This window comes from Protopterus annectens, chromosome 3.part1 (genome assembly GCF_019279795.1).
Source record: "Protopterus annectens isolate FY-2018-M chromosome 3.part1, PAN1.0, whole genome shotgun sequence".
NCBI lineage: Eukaryota > Metazoa > Chordata > Ceratodontiformes > Protopteridae > Protopterus > Protopterus annectens.
The window spans coordinates 1515509707-1515532206 of NC_056732.1; the positions used below are offsets into that span (position 1 = coordinate 1515509707).

At 42.2% G+C, this 22500-nt stretch overlaps 1 protein-coding gene across 2 annotated transcripts in view; it reads left to right on the plus strand.

The window, feature by feature from the left end:
- The window catches only part of AGAP3 (ArfGAP with GTPase domain, ankyrin repeat and PH domain 3), a 2466462-nt gene that overhangs the window by 729352 nt on the left and 1714610 nt on the right, over positions 1 to 22500 (plus strand). For both annotated transcript variants that reach the window (XM_044067593.1, XM_044067592.1), the window contains exon 5: positions 5652 to 5793. In XM_044067593.1, coding sequence (XP_043923528.1) covers positions 5652 to 5793 — 142 coding nt within the window. The remainder of the gene's footprint in view (positions 1 to 5651; positions 5794 to 22500) is intronic.

Sequence of the window (22500 nt, forward strand, 5' to 3'; positions counted from 1 at the left end):
CTTCACTAAGCACTACAGACTGGATCATATCTCCAGGTCTAGAGCGGGATTTGCTATGGTAATCCTACATGGTTTTCTATAAAACGTGGTCTTCTCTACAGCTGTGTCGATATTTATTAATTCGTTGCAGCCTCTTTATAGAAAACAGTTTCATGCCATCCCCCCCTTCTTCCCTTTGAGCTTTGGCAGTCACCCAAGGGTTTGGAATACTGCAACATGAGAATAGAAGGTCATAGAATAGTTGTGTAAAATCTTGCCATAATCATAAATGTCCTCCTCTTCCATGTTCTAGTATTCCTTCCCTCCCTCTTACCCCCTTTTGTTCAACTAAAATTATCCCTTCTTGGTTGACACTTGTACACCTATCCTGGGACTAGAGTCCGATTGGGGCATTCAGTTCTGAGGAAAGGTATGTGCAGACATCACTTTTATGACCCACGCTTCCTCAGCTAATGTCAAATGTCCCATGTACCTAGCAGTGACTAGAAGCTTTTGTTTACTGGCCGGACATTTGGGTAGCTAGCAGAGGATAACCCAAGGGTTTGGAATACTGCAACATGGAAGAGAAGGACTTCTATGATTACAGTAAGATTTTACACAACTATCCTTTATTGACCCATGTACTTGATTTCTAAGTTCTTTACTGGTGCAAGCCATGAAAAGCAGTCCATCCTTCTTGAGTCAGTTAAGAAAGAAGCTTTAAGAGAGAGAAGGCAGGCAGCCAGCCTGTGGACATGGTGCACAAGGCATCAGCCCATCTAGTTCTGTGGTCATTGTGTGAAATTTCTTGGGAGGGAATTGTGCCAATTGTCTACTCCCTATAGCAGTCCTAGCTGTTTTCCTTGGCCACACTTGTTGGGGCAGTTTTCTGGTTTGCCCCAGTTTTGAGAACCATCACGCAGGCCTCATGTCTGGTGGGTTCAGACATTTTGGAGAGATCCCATGTCGAAGAGCTGCTCAAGCCCGTGTAGCTCATTCCATTAACAGTTCACTAGATATCAGAGAATTTAGGGGCCTCATGAGGGTTTTTGCAGAGAATCAGTAATGGCAAGTACTTAAACTATTGATAAAATGGTCCCATAAATTGTTTAGGATACGTTAGTTTAAAATACTGATACAGTACACTTTTGCACAGTTAATATTTTGTCAGACTTACAATACATGAACATTATGGATTATCTCTGTATTTGTACTGCATCAACATATTACATTTTTAAATTTTACTCAACCATTTATTCAGAGATCTTTGTTACATACAACCAGTTCAATGAATTAACACTTGTTTAAGACTATAAGTGCACATGATTTATTAAAACTATGTATTAACAACATGCCAGTACTGCTGGCTTTACACATTTCCTCATATTCAGTAAGAGCAGTGATTAATATCAATTTTCTTGATAAGCGCTTCTATGTTTAGATATAAATTTCCTTCTATGAACATAATCGTAAAGGCAGTTGTAGATTTAGTGAAGTATTAGATGAAAAAGCCAGGCAGTAAAACGATGAGAACATGAGCTAACTGGTTAATAAATGTTGTTATCTTTTGGCGTTTCCCGGTTAGGGGTCGCCACAGTGGAACTCCGTCCGCTAATGTTAATAAATGAAGTAACAAATAATTAAAAAAGTAACTTACATGGCTGTAGCTATAGTGGGTGTGGGTTAGTTACTTGGGCTGACAAACATGCACATCATATGACTGGACATGTTTTTCCAGATATAAATTTGTACTGCATTTATTTTACTGTGTTTACTTTCTGGCATTTTTCTGTTGAAAAATGTGTGGTTTGTTTTTTTCAAGAGATGAGTAATTATGTAAGCAAGAAAACCAGTGAAGTACTCGTAGATCTTAGATGAAAAAGCATGTGGCAAAGAAAGTAGCCCATCAAGAGCTTCATTATTGACTTGCATAAAAATAAACAAACACCCAAGTATTTATCTGCCATCCTTAGATGAGGGTGCAAAATATGGCATAATGCAGAGTAATAGCTCAATGTTTTAGTACAGCAGGTGATAGCAGGTAAAACATTGCATTAGGGCTTGTGTATTCAGTAATAACTATAATCTGTACACTCTGGAAATAATTTGAATATAGTGAGATTATAGTTAGCAGTAGTGGTGCAGTAGATGTTGGTTGGCCTTGTCTTAGACGAGAAAAAATGCAGTACTCTGCTGACAAAAGCAAATTCATCTGTTGGAAAGCAGAACTCTCTATCTCTGGTTTAATTATCCAGTTTTCTTTTTTTAATTTAAAATGTTTCCTGCCCAGGCCCACTTTAGTGGTATAGAGGGATAATGCCCTGCACTAAGACCGAGATGATCCAAAATCTAGTAGTAGTTCTGGTTCTGAAGTAGTGAAAAGTAGGAGAATGGGAATGAGTGACTGATGATGGTTCTCCAGTACTTGGGGAAAGAATGCAGGTTCCAGTCTACTGTGCCCGGTTACCACTAGAAGTTGAAGGCTTAACGGTGCCAGAAGGCAGCAAAGACGTGACGTATGGGTTTGATGCTACCAAGTTGTTGATAGTAGCCCTTGTTGACTGAGAGGTAAGAGCTTACACACAGTAGTGCAAGTAGAACCCCTATTGTTTCACGAGTGTCCATATCTGTCAGTGAAGGATGCGATTAGGGTAGAATAGAAGATGTCCAGATAGCCTGCATTTGGAAATGATGTAGTCACTAGGGTGGGCATAGCATGTAGATTCTTGGCCTGAGAAAGGTTAAGGTCTAATCCTGAAACATAGAAGGCCTTGGTCTAGTGGGAATGAATCTTACCCTCAGTCTATTGGGATGAGGGACTTCCCAATTTGGTAATGCAGAGAAGAAAGAGGTGCAGGCCGGTTTGCAAACTTCTCCATGGCTGCCAAAGTAATAACCTTCAGGTGTCAGGTGTCACCACCACCCTCATTCAGATGGGTCTTCTGCATGGAAGGAATGAGTGGGTTCAGGCCTGATCGGGGTGGGGGATGCTGATGGTTAGCAAGCACAAAGCAAAAACACATACAAGTTTCCTGCCCTGTCACAGGGAATTGCTCAAGCCTGTGTAGCTCATCCCTATCACTTAATGACTGTGGAGATTTCACTTTACTTTTCAGTAGAGATTGGGTGCCAAGAGTTGACATGTGTGCAGCACAAAGTGCCGTCTGCTTTTCTAATTTGAACTCAAGGTTTTTGCAACTGTTTCGAAGTGTTGGTGGGATCCTAAGTGACTCAAATGAGGAAGTGCAGATGGGCAGTGAAGAAAAAGGGAAAAAGAAAGTGATGTGCCAGTTTATTTATCTTAGAGATTTTTTAGAAAATATGCATCCAAAAAAGTGGTATTTAAATAGACAACTCATATTTTCTCTCATATGTTCCCAAAACACTCACAATGTTATAGCCTTAATATTTGTTCTCCATATAAGGTTATAGCTGAAAAGGGATCAATAGACCAGTCCACCTACCTGGTGAACAAATAATAAATAAATGAAGCAAGTCTTAAAGCATGCAAGAAAAAGCATCTGCAGTTCAGTATCTAAGATGTTTAACTTTTAACCAAAGGTGAAGTCTCGGCTGGACAGTTGCAACTAGTAATTAATTCAGGCTGTAAACTTGAGCTGTTTTGTAATACTTTTTCCAGACATGTTTCATATTCATTATTAGAAGCAGTTCAGTATTTTCAAAACATTAATTGATTTCTAGCCAAATAGCTGTACTGGAAGTGATCATGGCTGTATTAGAGGAAGTTTCTGTGCCTTTGTAATAAATACAATTAAAGTAGCAAGCTGTTATGAAGATAGTGTTGCAAGATTTCTTTTCAAAAACTATCAGGTATAGTTTACATTTGCACACTTTATATGGAAAAATGGCAAAGACTGCATGTTGTACTAATGCTGAGAATTCACAAATTAGCATTGCATTAGGATGGTACCTTGGCATAGAGAGTAAAGCCTCATCTCTGACCCAGAGAACCCTGGTTCAGATAGCATCTTAAATGCTGGAGCAGCTGGTGAGGAGAGTTGGGAATAAATAGTCCCTGCTAGCTTACCAGTATAAGGGGGTAAGGAGGATGATTTGGTTTTATGGCTGCAGTTGGTCGTAACAGAGCCTGGGTTTTACTATAGCGGCATGATGTGCCGTGCAACATGCTTGATGTACACCATGTAGTGTGTGGCACTGTTCCTGGAGATGGCATGGGTGTAGAAGTGCACGTGCATCAAAGGATCAGTATTGTGCACCTCTGATTTCATTTGCATGAACGACAGATCCATGAAAGAGGGAATAGGTAACAAAAAAAATAAAATACAATAAAAAAATCCCCTCATTTGCTACAGTGTAACGTGGTCACTAGGTCCTGGGGGAAGATAGCATCTGCCCTCCAATGCTGTAGTCATCAATCTGTAGGAGTAACTTCAAATCGTAAGCCTCCTGGACAGTGATGATCCTAGCAGTAAGTCATCCATTATGGCTCCCTGGATGTTGGCTGTAGTATGAGCTCAAGACCTGTGGGAGGGAGCTAATGATTTGCAGGCATGAGGGGGTGAACGCCCCTCCTCCACATTTATCTTCCTACTTCAGCATTAACTGACTTTGCTATCAGACCATTGTACTATTCCAGCGGTGATAAATACCATGTCTGCACATATTGCCATGCTGAATACTGGGTACTGCAGAAACATATTGCTAAGACTGATGCAACACAGTGAATAGATTTTGTCCCACCAAATTGTATAGGTTAAACACCACTGAAAATTTGAAACTGTGAAACAGGTTTAGTGGAACACTAATGTTAAGGAAATTGAAGGACAGTTTATTAAATTTTCATTAATTTATTTACTCTTAAAAAGGCAAATTTAGATATTGCATTTTAATCAAACAGTGTATTGCTTTATGTTTGCCTTGTATTTTTATGTCTTGTATCTTTTAATTGCTTTACTTTAAATAAATACGATTAGCCTAGTGAGGCATGATATTCCATTTTCATGTGTGCCCCACCATCTGAATTGTTTTGTAATGTGTGTAGTAGCTGACTGCATGTAAAATGGTGATTATTTCTGAAATGCCTGATTCAAATAAAATAAATGAAAATCCATTTTCTGTCCGAGTCTGTTAAGATTTTAACACAATTTATGCAATGATACTGTTGACCGACTGCTGGGTCTGCTGGCTGTACATGCCTGGAGGAACCGTGAGGAAGAGCAACATGCCTGGAGGAACCGTGAGGAAGAGAAGATGGATTTTTGAAGTGACAGCGTAGTCTCTGCCTTGTCTATTTTTTTGGTCATACATCTTTTTTTCCTTTACATAGGACCTGACTGTGCTTAATACACTGGTGCTCTTGGGAGGCACTTTATGATTTCCTTTGGTATTGCAGTCACTTCCTGAGTTTTCCCATGTAACCTCCACATCATTTGGCTGTAATGAAAAGGAACATGTGTTTATAAAGGCCGTGGTAACAGTGTTGCCATTCCTGAGTCAGTACATTTGGATTTTGTCCTTAATCACAACTGTAGTTCCTCTTTCAGTAATTCATTCGTTAACATTAAGGTAGTGTGCATTTACAATGGATGTATGGTTGAATATCCCATAATCTCAGTGTGGAGGAAAGAGTAAGCATTTTTTTTCTCCTCTACACAGCTTTCATGAAAAATCTGTGATTTTTTTGCCTTTAGTTTGCAGCTTGGGTTGATGCCGTGGTGTTCGTGTTTAGCTTGGAGGATGAAATCAGTTTTCAAACTGTATACAACTACTACCTACGCCTGTGCACTTACAGAAACACGGCCGAAGTGCCCTTGGTCCTTGTTGGCACACAAGGTAAGATGTCTCTAATAGTACACTACTAATCACTGCAGGTGCTTTTTAATACAACTGCTGAAGTCCACACATTTTAATGGTACAGAGGCAAGAAAATTAGCAATTTAAGAATGGAGTCTGCATCTGTTCCATTATATGGGCATATTAGAAATATAGTATGTTAAAGCTGTTTGGAGTGTATTGCTTGTAGTAAGTAATGTTCGTATAACATCTGTGTGCTGCTTGGTCCATATAGAGTGTAAACATGCAGATTATATATGGCTACCATTGCTGGTGAATTTAGGATACAGGTGACACCCACATATAGCTAATACACAAAGTGAAACATTGTATTGATACATATGCTGATTGCCTATTTGTACCTAGAGAAACTTATGTTAATATATGTGGTACTCATTGGCACATGTTAGGGGAAGTTAGACTGTGTACAATTACTGTGTGGGACTCTACTGTATAGATCACAACTGAAGTAACCTTGAACCAGAATATAATTAATGTATGAAGTCTAGTTGCACTCTTATACCAGTTCGACATGTTGGTAGTTAGCATACAGGATTAAGACTATGAGCTGCTAACAAACTGCTTCCTTTAGTCCAGGGTTTGATTCCCTCTGTCAGTATTTGCTTATTCTTTGTAACTCTGAGCAAGCTACTTAATCTGACAGTGTTCTGGAGCAGTTAAGAAACTGGTCTAAGTTCCTCAGTGGCCTCCTGGACCATATGAGTAGCAGCTACTTATGAACACACTGAAGGAAAACGTATCGCGTATTTACACACGAGGAATAAAATAATTTAGCTGTTGCGTGCAGCTCTGCATAAGACACCCCTGATACACAGCATCCTCTGACATAATTCTCTCATCTGATCACAGAATTAGAACCACCAGCTAGCAGAACTCCATGGCAGATTTTTTAGATTTATTTATTTATGAATACATTTGTTAACTGGGTAAGTATACTGGTTCATGGACCCTTTTCAGCCATGAATCAGGCCAGTTGGCACACAGATTTGAGACACAGACATTAACAGTATTCAGCTGCAGCTGCCATTTTATAGCTTTGTCCCTCACAAAGAGGCAGAACAGCCTTTCTTAATTCTTTCTTGTGTCTTGGAGAATTTCACTTCTTGTTAATGGACAAAAGTTTTAGGCTTTAAAAAACTGTCAAGTCAAGCAGTTATTTATTTATTTACTTTTTGCTAACCGTCGATCTGCTTTTTTTTTTTTTTTGCTCAGAATAAATACTTGATTAATTTTTAACTGCACTTTTCGAAAGTTGTACCGTGAATAAGAATGAATGTAACAGAAGTTGAAATTTCATACTGCAAATTATGAGTTATCTCCAGAGTCACCTTGCTGTTATCAGGTGTCAGTAAATGGCCATTAAAATTCCTAAGCCGTGTATCACAGAGGCAGTGACCCATTCACAAAGAGATTTGAGCAGGCTGCCAATCCTGCTGTTGGCCTCATCAGACACTTTTGGACAAGCTTCAAGTTCTTGCATTCATGGCAGTCAGAAAGTTAAGAATGATGTCTCTGAAGTCAGTGCATCCGCTGCTGGTTTAACAAGTCTTGATAGTCTTACTGGATAAGGGAAGTTTGTGTTTGCACATTCCTAACTACCCTTCTCATGGAAAAATATTGGCAGTTTAGGTAGGACTTGACTTTTCCAGTTTACAGCACTTCCATAGCACCATGATGTTTATGTTGGTCTCAGCCCATTGTTTATCTTTATCTTTCTAAAGGTTTAACATATTCAAATGACAGCCATTCCATTGCAGCTGTGTGTTTGTTTCCACATCAGATGAATAGTGTAAACAACTGGGCATTATTCTGAGCAAAGTGTTAATTTGGGAAGCCGCAATAGAAAATAAGTTTACTGGATTTGTGTCTCCCAGGACAAGATAGTACTTGGGCATAGTCATTCCTCAGGAGCATGCAGCAGGACGCAGATGCCAACTGGTTACGGAAATATTTCAGCAGACGACTGTTAATTGGAGTACACCATCAGGTGATCCATTTGCAGTAACAATGAGAAACAGTAATGATCCTGTATCTCCAACAGAAAATCTGGAGAATACATGTATTTTTTTATTCCAACCTTCTTAATACCGTCGTCAAACTATGGAACTCACTTCCACCTTCTATAAGAAACACAAGCAGCACCACCACCTTCAAACAAATACTGAAAAAGCATCTCAACTCTTCCTGGCTATGTTCCTGCTCTATAACCTAACCTCTTCACTCTCCTTATATGATTACTAAACTCCTATGTCTTTTGCTACCAATGACTGATGATACTTTCTCCATATTTATTTTTATCTTCACTTGTTGATACTTGAAGAAATGTATCCACTGAAGAATGTATCATTTTCTTTTCTGAAGAAATGTCAAGCAGAGGTCTTTATTTCGCCTCTGAAGAAAATGTCCAAAAGTAGACCAGACAAACTCCGTACTGCTGTATCTGTTATTCTTCATTTGTCTCAGAACAAATAAATGCCAAACAATTCTGTCAGAGCTATTTAAATTCTATTGTAGCACAGCTAGACAGATGAATAGACTAAGGCACACAGTCTAAAACGTCACCACTGAATGAAACATACTGTCCAGTTTATGTACCTTTTTCAACCAATGTTATTTTTATTGTCCTTGTGACTTGTTCCCCTGGTTTCTGTCTGTGTCATGAAAAAGTCCATGGTTATTTTTTGCCATTTTTTTGGTCCTCTCTGTATCTGAAGACTTCACAAAAGTCTCTCCGTGTCATCTTTGTGTCACTTGACCTGTCTGCATATTATTTATTTAATTCTGCATTTGAAAGCCAAGAAAGTCAACTTCCTTTTTTCTCTATAACAGGATGCATTTACAGTATTGCCCACAGCTAGCTATATGTTATTAAATATCTAAGCTGAACATAACTGTTCTTGCAAAGCAAGCATATTATTTTGAAAACTGTTGTTTGGCCTTGCACATTTCCTTTCACTGTACACACAGTATATTGGGGAAAAGCATTTTAATTTACACAATATCTATCAATTCCCACTTTTTATTTAAGGCCCATGAAAATTGTAAGACAGTTTACAACAGAATATGATCTTTAGTACTTTGAATCCCTTGGTCTGTTGCAACATACAAATTCCTTGCATTCAATGCTATTTTTTATACAATGTTACATTACCAACAACTGTTGATTAATACTTTTATTAACACCAATCTTATAATGACGATAAGAACAATTAATGCGGAAGTTGTAGTACCCCACCATAGACACATAGCCATTATTACTTATTTATTTTTAACTGTTTTTATGGTCCCTTAAACAAGTTGTCAGTCTTGCAGTTACACACAAGCATTTCAAAATCTTGTCAAGTTAACCCTTGCTTTACAAGGCAAAACCTTGTATTAGAAACAAGCATATTTCCTTTGCATTGCATAATTACATTATTGCTTTGGGAAAAGAATATTTAAAAAAGCAATTTACAGGAAAATGTGATGCTCTGTACCTAATGGCCTTTCTTCATTATTAACAACAGTTACTTGTTTGACAGTTTTATATCTGCTTTGATATCTGAGATAGTTCCATAAGTTACATTTGCTATCAACTTTGTAACTTTTCATATTGCCTTAGTGGCACCATACCAGTGAAAATTTCAGTTTCTGAAATAACACCATTTCCTATGTCCAGCTGTTTTAAAATCTTTCCCTATTTTTTATAATTAATCTCCCTCTTTTTCTGGTGATTTTTTACCATGTCCTCTGGTAATGTGTGAGTAATTTTCATTATTGGAGCTGCATACTCTATTTAACAGAATTTCTTCTCTTTCATTTCTTCCTTAAAAGAAGTATTATGTGTTAACTCACATGCTATTTTAATTTTATAGTCAAGCTTTTTTTACATGACCATAGTTTTTTTGAAAACAGTATCCCTTTTCCTATTTTTATCAACTGTAAATGTTTTTTTTATGGATAATTGTTTTACAACTCTACTTTTATAAGATTTTTTAAACATAAAACCTGTATGTGTAACCTCTACAGCGACTGCATATAATGGCATTTTCCCTCTGTAAGAAATGTGGCTAAAAACCCAACAATTTGACTTGCCACATGCCTTTGCAAACAAATTTTGCATGTCCAAAATATATTGAAATCAAGTATCCGATCATGATGTCCCTGTTCTCATGATTTATTATATCTGAGTATCGCTTCCCATTTTTTCTTTGTAACTGTTTTAGATTGTCTTGTATAGAAACACATTTAAACTTTTGTAAGACTGTTAACAGACGGTTACTGTACTGATACTGATTGACTGTTATTAACACTGATTTTTATGAACCAACATGGTGTGCTGCTTTTGCTTGGATTTTTCTTAGCTGAAAAATGCTATTTGTAATGACTCTGTACTTTACTATCTGTATGTATTGCTGTGTGTTATTACCCAGATGGCAGTTACTCCAGTTTGACTAATGATGTTTTTGCTGTACTAGTTTGTTTATAAGACTGTTTGCCGTTATATTTTATGTAATACATTCTTTTGAAACTATGACATTACAGTCACTGTTTTTTACCAATATTGATCCTGTTTGCTGTATGCATAAGCTGCCTTTGGAGACATACTATACTGTTAATGGGGGGGGGGTGACCCTCTCGTTACTATAGAACCTTTTGTCATTTAGGATTTGTCATAGGTACTGCCTTAAATGTTACTCCGTTTGCAGATGTAGATGTGGACTTACATACCCAACATTTAATTGCATTGTTTAGTTTTGCATATACCATTTGCACTACTGTAAATGTATTTGTTGTATTTGTATTAACTTTAACTTTACACTGTATCTGTATTAACTTTACTTTAAATTTGTATGGCTGTAGGTTATGTCTGTTTATTCTGACTCTGTCCTGGCTTATTAAACCAGTAAAGTATTTTTCTGTCTTTCACTGTCCCCTTTGTTTAATTAACATTGAGTTTTGTATACTAACATTGTCTTCCATTGCTTAGATCCCTGTACGTTGCTGCCAACTGATAACCTGCATTTTGTTAATTTATTGCTTTAATGCCTAATGTTAAGTTGTCATTCTCGCCTTCATTCTTGCTGGATGGGTTCGGAGCCAATCCTCGGCTCCGACTCAGCCTATACTATAGCTCGAGAGCTATTTTTACCGGCTTGAGGCAGCCCTATAACCCACAATACCATGCGCTAACTCCCCAGATCTCATTTGCCGCTTCGCTGCGAGGTTGTCTTTTTTTACTGGCTCAGGTCAGTAAGAGATTTATTCTATTTAACTAAAATTTCAGGTAGTTTCTCCAGTTAGTTACCCTTGTTTAGGTTCCCACTAATTGTACAACCTTTTTTGTAGCCCTTTTTCCCTTTTCTATTTAATTTTTATCTTTGGGCCTGTGGGCTTTACCTCAGTTTCCCCACCCCTTATAGTGTCTGTGTGTGTGGGTTTTAGTCAGTTCCCTTAACTTTCCTAATTTTAAGTTGAGTGTGTGTGTGGACTGACTGTGTTTACTGTGGTTAGGACTATGTCCAAAGACACTAAGGTCTCGGGATTCAGGAAGTGTGACTCGTGCTGTCAGAAAATGTCTCTGACAGACGGTCACACTTCTTGTGTCTATTGCTTGGGGCCTTTACACCTGCAGGACTCTTGTTCCGTCTGTCACGGGTTTAGTTCAAGAGTCCTGCAGGAGAGGCGTAATAAGCTCATCCTAAGGGGCTTGTTAAAGCCTGATGACTCCCTGTCCAAGTCTGGCTGGGGGAAGTCTTCAAAAACCACCAAACCCTCAGCTCCAGCCTCTGAGTCGAGGGCTGGCATTATCGAGATGGTTCCGACATCGGTTCCATCTGGATCCGAGGTGGGTAAAGTGGTATCCGCTCTGAAACCAGCATCGGAGCCGACCCCAGTGCGCAAGTGCTCTAGATCCCCCTCGATAGAGTCCATCCGATCGGCTCCAAGATCCCCTCTCCTATTGGAGCGGAGTCATAGGACTCACTCATCTAGGTCATCCAGGCTCTCCGATCACGACATCGAGAGGGTGGTCAGTAGGCTCATAAAATCTCAGGCACTAGCCCAAATGCTCCAGAGCCCATCTCACCAGACTGTGGCTCCTTCGGTACCACCATCGATTCCTCCTCCTCCGACTCACCTCTCAAGTTTGGAGCCGGAGTTTGTCAGAACCATAACCTTACCCACGTCGATGCCAATACTCCCACCTTCGGCTCCGGTATCGTTGGCTCCGACCTCTTCATTGGTTCTGTCCATGGAGAGGTCTGGGCGCCGGGACTCCATTGTCAGCTCCGAGGGGGCGAGTGGCTTCGGACCCTTGTCTGACCCCGCTCTCCCTCTCGGAGCTTCGGCTCTGGTTAGTTCGGCCCCGACATCATTCTCAGAGCCTTCTCTGTCGGTGCCGGGGGCGGTTCCGGTCTCTTCGGAGCCGGGAATACCTTTGGTATCTGATAGGGGAGCCTTCGAGGTGATGAGAAGCGTGCTGGACCCAGTGTCCACTCCAAGGTTAAGTTCTGCAGCTCCTCCCACTACAGTGCCTGTTACGGTCTCTGGCCACCCTCCTATATCTGACAGCAGAGATCCGAAGCGTAGGGTACCCACCTTGGGTGTCTCCTCCTCTTCCGAGGGAACCCCCTAGGAAAAGAAAGTGCAAGAGGAAGCACATCGACTCCCCCGAGTCTGTCACGTCAGACACTGACTTGGATGAGTCGGAGGGTTCCCCCAGATCCCCCTCTAAGGATGTCTCTTTTTCAGACATCCTAGAGATCCTAAAACAGAGGGGAAATTGGACCACTCTCAAACCTTCCGAGGACGAGTCGGTTTACCTTGACGCTTTTGGATCTCGCCCTCCCACCTCCTGGGTCTCTCCCCCTTTCGACCCACTAATGGAGGTAGTGGCTAGAAAGGCGTGGGCAGCTCCTGATTCAATGGAACCTACCCCTAGGAGGCCTTCTAAATTTATTTCTGCACCAGAGGACAAGTCCTTTCTCACCAAAGGTGTTTCAGTTGATGCTATGGTGGTAGTACCAGCCACTAAGAAGGAATTGGCTGATCCTTCTGTACCTGTTTATCCTCCTAACAAAGGGTCCAGGACCATGGACAGGTACGGCAAGCGGACATTTGCTTCAGCGACCTTTACTATGCGATCGCTGAACTATTTATGTCATTTCATCCGCCTTCAGAGAGACCTGCTCAAAGAGCTGGGTGAAACGGTACAGGATCCTTCTGCTGCGGGATATCAGGACAAGATAAACTCCCAGCTGGCCACCCTGAACTCCATTGTTAACTCCTCCACGCGGCTTATCTCTTACGCAGCCAATGGAGTGAGTAGGGCCGCTGGCACAGGTGTTGCGTTGAGACGTCACGCTTGGATGCGACTCTGTAACTTTGCCGATCCCTTCAAGGCGTCCTTCACCAACACCCCCTTTGATGGTTCAGAATTGTTTGGACCTCAGGTGAAGAATACCCTCACCAGATGCGAGCAAGATGGTAAGACTCTCTCTGCCATGGGAGTCCATTTTTCCACACCTTCTAGACCTTATCGTAAGGGACAGAGAAGTGGAAAGATGTGGTTCCGCAAACCACAGGGAGTTGCGCCTGCCGCACGTGGTGAATTTCCCTCTAGAGGCAGAGGGGGGAATAATAACAGACGCCGCCCTAGGGGCAGAGGGGGTCCAGAGAACCAGGGTTCCAGGGAATCTTTCCCTGACCAGCCCTTTCAGCATCCCTGAGAAGCTGCCCGACTGTCCGCCTTCGGAGGCAGTTGGGGGAAGATTATCTCTGTACCCGGAAGCCTGGCAATCCCTCTCCCAAGACACATGGGTACAGAATCCGAGGGTTACAAAATTCCCTTCACTTCCCCTCCGGTACAACCGCCAAGACCCCTACCAGACGTACCACCCGCACAAAGGGGTCAGGCTCAGCTAGAAATAAAAAAGCTGTTAACAAAAAGAGTCATCCAGGCAGTCCCAGCAGATCAGCTAGGATCCAGAATCTACTCCAGATTCTTTTTGGTACCAAAAAAGACTGGAGACCCATTTTGGACCTCAGCAGATTGAACAAATCTGTACAAAAGACAAAATTTCGGATGGTAACACTGCAGTCCATTCTACCCTTTTTGGTCAGAGACAACTGAATGTGCTCCTTAGACCTCCAGGATGCATACTATAGGTTCATAGGTTCATACTAGGCTATCTGCCCGAGGGCATTTATAAGCCTAGCTCATAGTTATGTGGCTTAAGCCACCCCTTTTGTATGGGGAACTATACCCATTATTTTGCTGTGCCTCTGTCTAGCAGTGACACTGAGGTAATCCCTGGAGTATATCTGCGATCTCCCATCCATTGGTCAAGATTTCTCTTGAACAAGGCCAGTGAGGTGCTCTGCCTCACATATACCGGGATTTTGTTCCACAGCATAGGGAGTCTTTGGGTGATGAATCCATCCCTCCAGCACGTCCTATTAATAGCCGTGTCGAGGTTTAAGTCTCCCCCTTGTGGCTCTGACGGATCTAGATTTTTTTGAGGTGAAGCATATTCATCAACTCTGGGTTTGACATGGCCTTGTATGTCAGGCAAAGGTCACCTCTGAGCAAGCGGTAAGCGACTGAATAGAGCTGGAGTTCTTTCAGTCGGGCAGCATAGGACAGATTTTTGAGACCCTTTATCCTTTTGGTGAGGAACTTTTGTGGCCTCTCTAGCTGCTGCAAGTGTCGGGTCAGATACATTCCGAATGGGGCATTGTACTCGATCATTGGTCTGATGAGTGATGAGTATAGGGAGACTATGACCTCCCTTGATCTAGATGTGAATCCCTTCATGATGAGGTGGGCAATGTGGAAGGTCTTCCTAACTACTTTAGCTACATGGGTGTCGAATGACAGGCTACTGTCAACCTGGGTCCCCAGGTCCCTGAAAACTTCTTCTGTGCTCAGAGGATTACCACCTATATGGTAGCTAGGGGTAACCTTGTTTTTCCCGAAGGGTATGACTATGCATTTTTTGGCATTTAACTTTAGGCCATGGCTCTAGCACCAGTCATCCGTTTCTGTGAGACCCTTCTGAAGGATATCTGTGTCAGATGTGTTTTCGACTACGGGGCCCAGTTTGCAGTCATCTGCAAACTTTGTCAGCCATAACCCTCCTGTGTTTGCTTGTACTTCGGAAAAGTAGATGCCAAACAAGAGTGGGCCCAGGACTGAGCCCTGTGGGACACCACTTGTGACAGGCTTTGAGTCTGACATGGCGCCAGCAACTCTGACCCTGTGGGTTCTGTCACTCAGCCAGTTTGCAACCCATCTTGTGTTGTATGGGTTAACATTTAAGCTGATGAGTTTTTCAATGATACCCGAGTGGGGTATTGTATCAAAGGCCTTCGCCAGATCGAGGTAGGCTGTATGGACTGCCTTTCCCTCATCGATGGCTTTGGTGACTGTTTCGAAAAAGTCAACCAAGTTTAAAAGGCATGATCTGCCTTTGACAAAGCCAAACTGGGTTGGATCCAAAGTCTGCAAATTCCCTATGTCTTTATTTATGAGGTCCATTATGATCCTCTCCATAGCTTTGCAGATAAGGCTTGTCAAGCTAATGGGCCGGTAATTTCCAGGGTCTGTGGAGGCACTGCCTTTGTGAAGTGGGACCACAGTCGCAGTGCGCCACTCCCTGGGTACGTATCCAGAGGTGAGACTATGATTAAACAGCTGTCCTAGCTGTGGGTTTAATTCCTCGTTGAATTCGTGGAGCACACAGCCTGGGACACCATCAGGTCCCATGGATGCTGTGTTTTTTGCTTTGGAGAGAGCAGTTCTCACTTGGGCATTTGAGATGTTTGGGGGGTGCAACCATTTGGTATAGATATCTCTCCTTTTGGGGGGGAGGGGGTGGAGAAGTTTGCACTGAACCTGTCAGCCAGTATGTTGGCAATGTCTGTAGGATCAGTAATCTTCACATCATTTTGAACTAGTTCTGAGCATATCTGGGAGTTTCCTCCCAGGTTTCTAACATAGCTAAAGAAGGCCTTATGATTGTCCTTTGAGTCTTTAGCTATTTTTCTCTCAAAATTTGCTTTGAATGATTTTATGAGAGCTCTTAGTTTTTTACTTATAGTGATCATGGGTGTCTTACCTTTTAAGGATTTTGCTCTATCTTGTAGTAGCTTCCTCCTTTTGTTGTAGAGTTTGTTTATGGCTGGGGTCCACCAGACTGGACGCTTGCCCTTGGTACAAAGAGTCTTTGTTTTGCTTGGGATTGCCTTATCCATGCAGTGCTGCAGGTGCTGGTAGAAGGCATTTGTAAATGATTCAGCGGCTTGAGTACTGTTTTCCGCCGGCTCGGGGGCCTTAAAGGAGACCACACTAGTCTTTAGAAGTGTGAAGTCGGCTTTCGAGATGTTTTTTACTATGATCTTTTTTATTTCAGGTGGGGGTGGGATGAGGACCTCCAGCAAGATTAGTTTGTGATCTGATCTCACCAGTGAGGGGTATACTTCCGGTGTTGAACATTGTGCTCCCATGTTCGTGATGATGAGATCAAGTATGTTTTCTCCTCTTGTGGGGATGGTGACTAGTTGTTCCATAGCATTTGAGTTTATGAATTCCAGGAACATTTGGGCTAGGGTGTTTGGGCTTGAGTAGTGTTCCTAGTCTATATTAGGGTAATTGAAGACACCTAGTATGATGGTGTTTGGAGATACATTTATCCCCTCCAGTGTTTTCAGGAAAGCCATGTGAGGTTCCTGAGTTTGTGAGGGTGGCCTGTAACATGCTACAATTTGCAGAGCAGTCTTGCCTATGGTTAATTGCACCTGGATGGTCTCCGATGCATCGTGCGTTGCCACCAGTCTTGAGGTGTGGGTGTCCTTGATGAATATGGATACCCCCCTCCTTTCTTGGTATTGTCCGGATTTTGGGGCCGGAACGCATGGTATGAGGTAAAACCTGTTAGTGCTGGGGTGCTCTCAGGAGCCTTGAACCAGGTTTCTGTCACAGCACAGACATCGATGTTCTCCATACTGAGAAGGGCCTCGAGTGCGTGCATTTTGAGATTTAGACTTCTGGCATTGAGCAGCATTACCCTTAGTTTTTTCCTTTTTGTGTTCTAGGGTGGTAGGTTTAGAATTTGAGCCTTGCCTAAAAAGGCACTATGGGGTGGCAAGAGCCTTTGCCAATATCCGAATCCCAGGGTGACAGGTGCAAGCCGCCCTTGCGAAGCAGCGTGGCTTGTCCAGCATGTCATCCCAGGCAGACAGACATTGGATCCCCTTTGAATGACACCAGAGTTTAAGCCAATTGTTAAAGCTGATCATCTTATCTCTGTATTGTGGCATCATTCTTGGTGAAGGAAGGATACTGCTCAAGGTCAGGGTTATACCTGCCTGGGCTACATAATCAGAGAGCTCCTCAATGTCTCTTTTCATGTAGTCCAAGGAGGTACATCTCAGGTCGTTTACACCAGCATGGACAATGACTGAGTCGTATTTGTACCTGCTGTTGAGAGACCTGAGTGCTTGCGTTATGTGGCGGATTCTAGCGCCCGACAGGTTGCTTACTGTAACTCTCTCCTTACTCAGTCTGGTGAGCGGGACGTCAGTGTGTCTGACTATGGAGTCACCACCAATGACTAGTGTGTCTGGCATTGTGTTTGGCCTTAAGGGCTGTGACTGTTTGACACTCTGTCTGTGAGGTCTATGTGTTGCAGGTGTTGTGTTCTGAGGTGGTGGTTGTTTGGGTGTCTGCTTTGGTGGCCTCTGCTGTTTTGGTAGATTTCTGATCAGAGCCTCCGAGTATGTCTTTGTGTGTTTATGTGTATGATTTGAGGTTGTGATGGTACTATGTGAGACTGGGTCTATAGTGTGTGTGGTAACCTTCTCCTCCTGTCTGGTCTTGCCAGTCCATAAAGATACACAGGTGCTCCAGGAGGTTTCTCCGCTTCCGGCTGGGAGCCAGTCATTATCAATTCAGAACCCTGCCCTTTGGTCTCACCACAGCCCCCCGGGTGTTCACCAAATTCTTGGCAGTGGTCATGGCTCACCTGAGACAAAAAGGATTCCAGGTGTTTCCATATCTAGACGACTGGCTCATTTCCGTTACCACCAAGCAGCATCTTATAATGGCCAGGGATTACACTATTCAACTTTGCAACAGTCTAGGTATTTCTATAAATTTTGCAAAGTCCTCCTTGTCGCCTTGTCAATGTATAAACTTTATAGGCGCCGTATTAAACACCACAGAAATGTCTGCAACATTACCACCTCAAGAGAGTGACAGACATAAGGCGGAATGTTCAGTCCCTGTTTCAGCCCAACAGAGTTCAAGTCAAGCTAGTATTGAAAGCGTTAGGCCTCATGGCAGCGGCGATTCTTCTACTCCCATTAGCCTGCTTCCACATGAGGCTCCTTCAGTGGATGCTGTTTTCTCAGTGGTCCTTTCAATGGCTACCAATGACTCACAATATTTTGATAACCCCTTCTTGCAAGAAAAATCTCTCCTGGTGGATGGTTTCCCCTCAGCTTTTTCAGGACAGACCCTTTGTTCTCCCCCCCCAGTTGCCACGGTGACAACGGATGCCTCCCTGATCGGGTGGAAGGGGGGGCATTATCAGGGCAGGACGGTCCAGGCCACATGGCAACAATCAGAACGCCACTTGCACATAAATGTCCTGGAGATGACGGCGGTGCTTTTGACATTGCAAGCCCTTCAGAGCTCTCTTCCCACAGGGACTATAGCAATTCAAACGGACAATATGTCTGTAGTGTGGTACATAAACAAGCAGGGCGGAACAAAGTCCTACCCCCTATGTCGAGAAGCAGTCAGACTTTGGCAATGGGCGATTTCCTCTCAACGGTTTCTGATAGCAACGCACATCCCCGGGAAGTCCAACGTCATAGCGGACAGATTGAGCAGAACTATCCTCATGCCTCACGAGTGGTCTCTAAATCAAGCGGTAGCAGACAGAATATTTCAGAAGTGGGGCCAGCCTTACTGGGATCTTTTCGCAACTCCTCAAAACAGCAAGTGCCTCGACTTCTTCACACTCTTTCCTCTACCAGGCCATCCCCCCGAGACGCTCTTGTTCACGATTGGCCCCGGGGTCTTCTATATGCCTTTCCTCCCTTGCCATTGATCCCACAATTAATTCAGAAAGCAACTGCATTGAGATCCAAAATGATCCTCATTGCCCCGTTTTGGCCTCGACAAGTATGGTTTCCGTTACTGCCAGTTACCTACTGGAACAGCCTTGGCATCTGGAACCCCTTCCGGATCTGTTGACCCATCTCGCGGGCAAGCTGCATCAGTCTCTTCATTCCCTCAACCTCACAGCTTGGTTGCTCCACTTCCAGCCTTAGCCAGGCTTCCCCTTATTTCTCCTCCTGTTTGTGATATCATTCTAGCTTGCCATAAGTCCAATACTAGGAAGACGTATGCAAGTAAATGGAAGCGTTTTTCGCATTGGGCACAAACTAAGTCCCTAGATCCTTTCCATGCACCCATTCATAAGGTTCTAGATTTTCTGGCGGAGCTTTTTCATTCAGGGTCATCGTCGGCCACTATTAGGGTACAATTAGTGGCCATTGCTAATTTTCATGTTGGGCTCTCAGAAACAAATATTATGTCCCACAAACTTTGTAAAGCCTTCCTCAAGGGCATCTTTTTGCTTAGACCTCCAGTTAAAGATCTACCTCCACAATGGGATTTGAATTTAGTTCTAACCTCATTGATTCTGCCTCCCTTTGAACCTGCAGTTTCTTGCTCACTCAAGCTTCTTTCCTGGAAAACTCTGTTTTTAGTAGCCATAACATCTGCCAGAAGGGTATCGGAACTTCAAGCCTTGTCTGTCCGTCCCCCTTATTTGGTCTTTCACAAAGACAGGGTAACTCTCAGAACAAACCCTTCCTTCCTACCGAAAGTGTCCTCGGAAGCAAATCTAAACCACTCCATTGATTTGCCTGTCTTCTTCCCAGACTATGCCAACAGGGCTGAACAGAAATTACATTCATTAGCTGTTCATCGCCAATTACGGTATTATCTAGACAGGACAAAACAACTCAGAAAGTCAGACCAGCTCTTTCTCTCTTATGCTGCAGGAAAGAAAGGGCTTCTGGTATCGAAGGTTACTCTTTCCAGATGGTTGACATCTATTATTACCTTTGTCTATGAGTTGAGACACAGGCAACTTCCGTCTAGGCCTAAGGCTCATTCAACCAGGGCACTATCAACATCAACGGCATTTCAAGCAAGGTTACCACTAGATGCCATATGTGTAGCAGCTACATGGGCTTCCAAACATACCTTTATTGCCCATTACAAACTTGATATAGCCTCCAGAAATAGAGCTGACTTTGGTTCCACCGTACTCAGGAGTCTGTTCCATTGAGCCACCGAGGACTAAGATGCTAGGGACGCTGTCCCATCCAGCAAGAATGAAGGCGAGAATGACAAATTAACATTAAGAAGTTATGTCTTACCATAACGTTCCATGTTAGTTGTCTTCTTCTCGCCTTCTTTCTTGCGTCCCTCCCTCCCTCCTGCCCCCTAGCCTGGATAGACTTCAGGTCTCTGAGTCCTTCCATTTCTGGAGATATAACATGTTACGGTTTCCCAGTATCCTTAATGTTACTAGCAGGGAGCCCGTACTTGCAAATGAGGATTATGATATTATGATATTATATTTATACTATGTCTTAGCTTCCAAACGAGATCTGGGGAGTGAGCGCATGGTATTGTGGGTTATAGGGCTGCCTCGAGCCGGTAAAAATAGCTCTCGAGCTGTAGTATAGGCCGAGTCAAACTTCTTATTGCCTGCCATGATCTGGTATTTCATAGGGTATACTTTATTTTTTATGCATCCCTCTGTGTTTGTTCCTGTGACCGATTGTCCCTTAATGTATTTTATCTTGATTTCTTTCACTATTTTTTGGGTTTGAAGAAGCACATTATAACGTGACCTATTTTCTTACAAGTAAAACATATCACCTGTTTTTATGAACTTGGTTGTATATCTGTCTGTAACCCTGGTGGAGCAGAAGCTGCTCATGCTCCCCCTGTTTGTTTTTTATCAGACCATGTAGTACATCCCCTTCCTTTCACCACGTAGTCTGCAAGCTGTTTTTGTAAATTTCGTATGTGCATCTGCAATACTGCATACTATTTTAAACTATCACTTTGGCTTAATCTCTGAGTCTGTATCTGTCTGTCAGGTAGAAACTGATTTTAAAGCTGCATATGCATTTTGCAGAATGTCATTAGCTGTCTGACGTAACTGCTTTAACATAACATCTTGCCTCACTAAAACATTATTTTGTTTTTTCTGTCATGCTTAGACTGTCTGTAAAACAGCTATGTGAGTCCAGACACTCACCTGTTTTAACTGCTTGCTTTGCTTTGCCATTTACCCCTTTCCTGTATATTTTTATGTGCTTTGATTCTGACAATACTAAACTTTCCCTGGAAATCATTTTGAGAATTAATGCCCATAACTCTCGTACTGGAGCATGTTTTAGGGGTTTGCCAACACTGTTGATGAATCCCCTTCTGACCCAAAATGGCATGTGTAAATGCAAAAAAAAATTTTAATAAAGCATTATTTGAAACAGGCCACACAGTGTATGTCAACCATTGTTTAAATGCCAACATATTGAAACAAAATTATTATTTTGTCTTGCCACTGAGGCAGAGTCTGTAATAAACAAGACTATTTGCCCAATGTAAACCTTGCTGGGCTTTTTCTAACTGTCTTGTCAGATTAACCTCTGTAGTTTGTGCCCTTAGTAAATGTTGTTGGGCTCTATCTGATTGTTACGGTAAACCAGAAATGTCATGATGTAAAGTCTGAATGCTGTGCTGAGTCTGTTCCTCTAAATGGCATTATTGTCCCTTACTACTGTCTGTAGGAAAAATTTGAAAAGCTGTGAAAACCTTTTTTTTAAAAGGTTAATATTGATAGCACACTGTACTATGTTAATATTGATAGCACACTCTACTATGTTAGAAGAGTAGCCGCGGTGGTAGCATTGTTATCTCACAGCAAGAGGTTCTCCCGTTCGATTCTCAGCGTGGCTTTGGGAGTCCCTTCTGTGTGGAGTCTGCATGTCCTCCCCGCGGTTGGGTAGCGTTCGAAAGACATACGTGCATAAATGGGTGTGCCTTCGTTGAAGGTTGGGCGTCGAGCTGGCACCTCGGCGTTTCGTAAAAATCTACTGCCAGTCATTAGCAGACCAGAGTTCTGCTGTGGCGACCCCTTACCGGGAAAAAGCCGAAAAGACAAACAAACTGTACTATGTTAGAACTTTTTTGTGCATTTGCAATATTTACTATAACATTTTTATGTAGTCTTTTACATTACTAACAATAATCACATACACCTGTACTGTATGAGATTTAGGTGACTGCAGAAGGTACATTTAACTGTTGTATATGTGAAGAACTAACAAAGCTAGAATCAAACAAATTGTTTATTAGAACAGGATATATTTTATAGTATGGCCTACATACTAGACTCCTGTGACAAAATAGACAGATGTTAGGAAAGTTACTTTCACATAAAAAAACAGTCTTTATGAATTGCTGTACATTTTGTGTATTGATTATAGGCATTTATACATTTACAAACACAACTGTTATCGAATGTCTGAACATCAAACATTTTAGATTTACATTTTATATCTGATACAGAATGTTTAAACCATGTAAATTTATATATACAATATGTGGGC